Consider the following 6,966-nt stretch of genomic DNA (forward strand, 5'->3'; position numbering starts at 1 on the left):
AAGATTGCTACAAGTGATAGTGGACAAAATAGAAACAGAACTTAAATAGAAGCTGACACCATAGAGATTTAACATAATAATGGATGTTATCTTGTTATCATTACCATCAGTGGTTCTCAATTGGAGTCCATATGGCCCTTGGGGGTCCATAAAAGATTTTGTTGTTAAAATTTATGTGCAATAAATCAAATATACTTCTACAAAACACAAAATATTTTAACAATTATTTTTGTATACAATTTCTTCATCATCATCATCGTTTAACGTCCGCTTTCCATGCTAGTATGGGTTGAACGATTTGACTGAGGATTGGCGAATTGGATGGCTGCACCAGGCTCCAATCTGATCTGGCAGAGTTTCTACAGCTGGATGCCCTTCCTAATGCCAACCACTCCAAGAATGTAGTGGGTGCTTTTACGTGCCACAGGCACGAGGGCCAGTCTGGTGATACTGGCAATGGCCACACTCAAATGGTGTTTTTCACATGCCACCTGCACAGGAGTCAGTCCAGCGGCACTGGCAACGACCTCACTCAAATGTTTTGCTCTCGTGCCACCGGCACAAGTGCCAGTAAGGCGACACTGGTAACGATCACGCTCAAACGGTGTTTTTTACGTGCCATCAGCATGGAAGCCAGACAGCTGCTCTGGCAGTGATCTCACTCGGATGGTGCTGTTAGCACTCCACTGGCACGGGTGCCAGTTATTGAATTTGGTTCAGTTTCAATTTCACTTGCCCCAACAGGTCTTCGCAAGCAGAGTTTAGTGTCCAATGAAGGAAGGTTGGCATGGGTGCCAGTCGTCTATGAAAATATAACAGGATTTTTTAAACATTGAATGGCTAGGAGGGTCCATTCAAGTAAAATAGGGATCAAAAGGGTCCATAAGTTGAAAACTGGTTGAAAAAACACTGATTGTTATCATCATCATCACAATTGTCTCTAATATCTATTTTTGCATTTTGGTATAGGTCTCACAAAACAGCAAACACAACTCTGTGCACATACACTCTTATATAAAATGTCCTCATCCTTACTTCTTCCAACTATTGGATCTAATTTTTTAAGATTGAGAGACAAGCAAAGGAATACCTTATCCCACTGCAGGCACTCGACGTCAATAAGGATTCGCATCAGCTCAGGAATTGCCAATGAAGGATGAGTGTCATTTAATTGGATTGCCACCTGTCAAAGAGAAAAAGAGAAAAATTAGAAGTTTAGTAAAACTGGAGGCAGATAATGAGGTTAATATTTTAGTTGATTAACTAGAAACTGATTGTTTACATGTGTGTGTGTGTGTGTGTGTGTGTACATACACACACAATCTGATTGTTTACTTGAATACATAGTCTTTCATCAGACTGGGTGTACAAAATGATTATTATAACCAGGAGGTACTCGAAGGAGTCATACCCAATGACTGGTGTAGCAGCACCACAGCCAAGTGCCACAAAGGTAAAGGTGATGCTTTAGATAGAAATAATTAGAGGTATCAAATTATTGGATCAGGTGATGAAAGTCATAGAGAGAGTCAAAGCCCAACTAATTAGGGAGAGAGTTAGCCTAGATGAGAGACAGTTTGTCAGTGTCACGAAAGGAAACTCAGCCACTTTGCCTCCATGAGGCCCAACGCTCGAAAGGTGCCCTTTACATTCCACCAGCACAGGTACCAATTATGTGACACCAGCATCAATCATGACTATGATATCATTTGGCTTGACAGGTCTTCTAAAGCACAGCATATTGCCAAAGGTCTTGGTCACTGGTCATTGCCTCTGTGAGTCTCAAAGTTCAAAGATCATGCTTCACCACTTCGTCCCATGTCTTCCTGGATCTATCTCTACCACAGGCTCCCTCCACAGTTAGAGATTGGCACTTCTTTAAACAGCTGTCCTTGTCCATATGCATCACATGACCATACCAACGCAGTTGTCTCTCTTGCACACCACATCTGATGCTTCTTATGCCTAACCTTTCTTTCAAGATGCTTACACTCTGTTGAACATGCACACCAATATTGCATGTACAGTGAAGCATACTGGCTTCATTTCTTTCAAGCCTACGCATCATACAATCTGCTTTTCACTCAATGGATTAATGGTTAACAAAGTTAACTTTCGATTAACAGTACCCACCTTTGCATTAGATATAAACAAAACTAAATCCCAAAGGTTTATTTTCTGTTCAAGAGGCAACATATACCTTAGCAGTTGCTAATCTCAGAGGCACAATCCTTTTCCATGTTGGAGCAGTGTTCATACATTATCTACTTACCAAGCTGATATATTGATAGACAAGTCCACGTTCAGACACTAAAATCATTGGTCCATTAAAATTTATCCTCCCTCTCCTTATTTTTTTATTTTACTACTACTACTACTACTACTACTCCTCCTCCTCCTCCTCCTCTAACTGAATTGATGGAATTACTTCTTTACCACTTACCACTCTTTAGTCTTCAATTTTCTACCCCTCCTATCCTAGATTTATTAATTCTCCTCCCCTTCTTTGAATGTTTTCCCAATCACTAGCCTGCAAAGATCCAAATTAAATATTAACTACTATAGCTTCATCCAGTCGTCCTGAATCATGAACTTAGATCATGAGCACTTGCACAGCTACATTAATCTATTTTAATCCGGTTCACTTAGCTGGGACATTGATATGCTACAGATGGTGTTTTACTTAATGGAAGGAAGAAAGACAGAAAGACCAATGTAATATGGAAAGAGAGAGAGATTCAAGTGCAAAAGAAATATACTGCCAAGAAGAACTTAAAGAGCATTAATATATTCTGTTTCTACAAAAATAAAGAACATTGTTTCTACCTTATCAGAGAAGGTGTCAAAGGAAGTGCGAACAGCATCTGGGCAACCAAATTTGGATGACTTGTAACGACGGACGACATCTTGCAGAGTGGCAGCAACTAAAAAGTATTCTTGTTTCAAGCGGAGTTCTTTACCTTCAAATACCTGTGGAAGTAAGAGGAGAAGTTTAAAAGAAATTAGAAAAAACATTTTGTTTGAATAGAAGGAAAAATAAAATACAAAATAGAATAAAAAAAGTATTGTAATTTGCTTAAAACACTGCAATATGTAAATGATATAAATAATTTTAAGACGTTTCACCAAAGCAAATGAGAAATGGGATAAAGTATTTAAGACAAGCTATTGTATACATAGGTTGTTTAATGTTTCCATTATACTTTGGGAAAGCTTTCCTTTATCAAATATAAGATAGAAAATAATCCCAGAATACAGAGAAAAGTGTATTTATTGACGGACCATTCTTGTGTATTGGGTTATTTTCGATTTTAGCACTTCAGTAAATATAGGTTTAGATAATACGTAACAGTATGGGGGTTGATATGGTTAATTAAAACCCTGTGGAATGATTATAGTCTAAAAACATGAACCAGTAAAAGAAAAAAAAACTTTAAGATATCTTTTCCTTTATTGTACTATTTCTGCAAATTTTCTATCCATCACAGCAGGGGAATACCGTAGATAATTTGAGATTGAAAGAAAAGTCCTTTCTATTAAAATTAAAGAACAATTGTCCAGTTACTTACATTGTCATTTGGATACAAGACTCTGGAGATATTCTCAGCAAGGTTTCTATCACAGACAGCTTGGATGTACTCACCACTGTTAACTGTAAAGAAAATATTGAAACTTTAAAGCTTGTACAATAAACTCATCATAAAGAGAAATGAACCTCAATTACCCTGTATGGGTGGTTAGACAATATCTCTGAAGCAGTGCTTTAAGACCACCAGACACCCTTCCTACTGCCAACTCTTCTGGCTCTCACAACACACACACAGACATGGTGTACCTAAAATCAGCTTGTGCATACTGATAAGCAATTCTAATTAGATGTTCATTGCATTAAATATGTTAAAACTAACTCAACTATTATTGGCAAACAAATAGAGACAACATAGAGCTGAGAAGATGCTTTATTTTCTCAGAGAGCATGACAACCACTTATGTTGGTGCCATGATGAAATGCATCCAGTATACCTTTCTGTAAAGTTATGGCAAATTGAGTAGAGACCAGTCAAGGTTTCAAGGCTTCTTTAGTTTTGTCCAGAACATGACAAGCTCTGTAGTGTTGGTGCCATGATAAAATGCATGCAGTACACTGTTAAGCAGTTGGTGTTAGAAAGGGCATCAAGCAATAGAAACTCTGCCAAAAAAAGTGATATATGAGTAAGACCTGGTTCTCTGATCCATCTTGGAAGGCAGTAATTCTAAATAAGAACCAATTCAGACCATGACAACCCATCCAACCCATGCTAGTTTAAAATGGGATATGAAATGTAAATGATAATCACACATACACACACACATGCATACAATATGAATTTAAAGTAGGCAGGATAAAAAGATTAAATGTTTGTATGTTCTGCTAATTAATGGTTGAATGCATTGCAAATATGTAGAGCTACATTATAAAAGAGAGAGTGGCAGTGACCAAAGTGGAACCCCCACACATCAATCTTAATTACAGAAGTGATTTACAATTCAATTTGCATATAGCAATAAAGAAAACAATAACATAAACAATAGAGTCATACGTACAGAATTTTAAGTTGAAGCTGTTGGGTGCCTTAGCAGACCACAGGCGCAGTGTATTCACGGTGTTGTTAGCATAACCAGGTATAGGGTTGTCAAAAGGAAGCGCAAATACTAACTGAAAAATGAAATAAAATAAAATGATTTTAGTTAAAGAAAAAATTGTTTGCAATGAGTTTAAAATATTCTGGAAAAGTTTGAAAATAATGAAAAATGACTGCTTGTAAGATTCACAAATACAAGCAGGACCCACAGAAACTCCATGGTTTATAAATGTTTCTTATTTCTTTATTGCCCACAAAGGGCTAAACATAGAGGGGACAAACACGGACAGACAAAGGGATTAAGTCAATTACATCGACCCCAGTGCGTAACTGGTACTTAATTTATCGACCCCGAAAGGATGAAAGGCAAAGTTGACCTCAGAACGTAACGGCAGACAAAATACCACTAAGCATTTCGCCTGGCGTGCTAACGTTTCTGCCAGCTCGCCGCTTTGTTTTATGTTTATGTTTCCATTTTGGTACATAAATTTATTGATTGTCCCCTCATGATCTTTCCTACTCTTGGCACAAGTCCCGAAATTTTTGGAGAAGGGGCCAGTCGATTAGATTGACCCCAGTATGCAACTTGCACTTAATTTATCGACCCCGAAAAGATAAAAGGCAAATTCAACCTCAGCGGAATTTGAACTCAGAACGTAAAGACAGATGAAATACCACTAAGCATTTTGCCCAGCATGCTAACATTTCTGCCAGCTTGCCATCTTTATTGTCCCCACATAATGTAAAAGATTTCAGTTATATCTTCACTTTCATTCTAAAGTTAAGGCTGTTTAATGTGCAAACTCAAAACTTAAAGATTTTGATTATGTCATTGATCGTCTTACACGGTTTAAGTTTGCTAAAAATTTCCATTATGTCTTTGATTCTGTTTCATAGTTAAGCATAACACATATCAAGAGAGAACAATAATGATGATGATGAATAATGTTATGGCTATGTTTTGTTGATCATAATGACAGACAAATTACCCGGAGTCACCTTCTGCATGAATAATAGCAGTTGACAATCATGAGGTAGTGAGTCTGATTCCCGGACCAGGCTGCATGTTGTGTTCTTGAGCAAGACACTTTATTTCACATTACTCCAGTTCACTCAGCTGTAGAAATGAGTTGTGACAACACTGGTGCCAAGTTGTATCAGTTTTTGCCTCTCTTGGATAACATCAGTGGCATAGAGAGAGAGAAGGCTGGTATGTATGGGCAACTGCTGGTCTTCCATAAACAACCTTGCCCAGACTTGTGCCTCAGAGGGGGACCAAAGAGGGCCTTTACACTTTTACGTAATGTAGTAATGAAAAATGTCTTGTTAATTAATAACACTTATGCAGCAACAAGAAGAAAACATTAGTTCAAAGACTAATAATATTTTAATGGTATCACTACATAAGTGTTATTAATTTTTTTTCCTTCTGCATTACATTAAATACCAGCTTAACAGTTTTTGCTTAACATATTACTCTTTTACTCGTTTCAGTCGTTGGACAACAGCCTTGTTGGAGCATAGTCAATCAAATGAACCCCAGTACTTATCTTTAAGTCTGATATTTATTCTATTGAACATTTTTTGCTGAACTGCAAGGTTATGGGGAACATAGACAAACCTCTACTGGTTGCCAGCAGTGAAAGACAAACTCAAAGACAGATATGTGTGAATAACTACCAACTCAAAGGTCATAAGTTCTTATTTGAGGATATATTTTTGTGTCCCTGGAAAGAGCAATTTTACTAAATAACTTGGATAAAGCACCAAAACTTTTTTAGCAATGTTAACTGTCTTATGATGGAAGGACAATCTTCTATCAGTATAATGTCTTTGACTCTCTTGGACCCCAAATTAAACATCAGATTGAATTATGAGCTCCCTACATACTATAAAAAATTTTAGCTTTCTTCTTTTTATAATATACTAGCAGTATAACCCGGCGCTGCTCGGGATTAAGCTAGGATTATTAAATGATTAAGTCCTTTATTTCAAACCAAAATAAGTAACATCGACATCAGATTTGAGCGAAATCCGTTGAAATTGGTTTAGCTGAAAATGGTTTGCTGGCAATTTGATTGGGAAATCCCATAAGGAATCCGTTTATTGGTTATTTTCACTTATTGACTCTTTTTTTAAATGTTGCATTAGAGATCTGCATAGGAGAAGGTTGATCTGAAGGTTTGCATTGGGGATCTGGATTGGAGTAACTTAGGAAAGCTTACCAACAACCTTAACCAAAAAATAAGGAGCCTGTCCCTTCTAGGTTAACTCTGTGACCCTAAAACCGTAACCCTAACCCTAATCCTAATTGTAACACCCTAGTGGAAATCGTTCGGGTGTT

The 6,966-nt window shown here is 37.3% G+C and overlaps 1 protein-coding gene across 1 annotated transcript in view; it reads right to left on the reverse strand.

Moving 5' to 3' along the window:
- LOC106872185 (glycogen phosphorylase, brain form) overlaps positions 1 to 6,966 on the reverse strand; it is a 40,512-nt gene that overhangs the window by 14,585 nt on the left and 18,961 nt on the right. Inside the window, exons 5-8 of the mRNA XM_014919083.2 lie at positions 4,585 to 4,696; positions 3,570 to 3,652; positions 2,827 to 2,970; positions 1,091 to 1,183 (exon numbers count right to left, since the gene is read on the reverse strand). Of these exons, the coding sequence (XP_014774569.1) occupies positions 1,091 to 1,183; positions 2,827 to 2,970; positions 3,570 to 3,652; positions 4,585 to 4,696 (432 nt within the window). The remainder of the gene's footprint in view (positions 1 to 1,090; positions 1,184 to 2,826; positions 2,971 to 3,569; positions 3,653 to 4,584; positions 4,697 to 6,966) is intronic.

This window comes from Octopus bimaculoides, chromosome 4, assembly GCF_001194135.2.
Source record: "Octopus bimaculoides isolate UCB-OBI-ISO-001 chromosome 4, ASM119413v2, whole genome shotgun sequence".
NCBI lineage: Eukaryota > Metazoa > Mollusca > Cephalopoda > Octopoda > Octopodidae > Octopus > Octopus bimaculoides.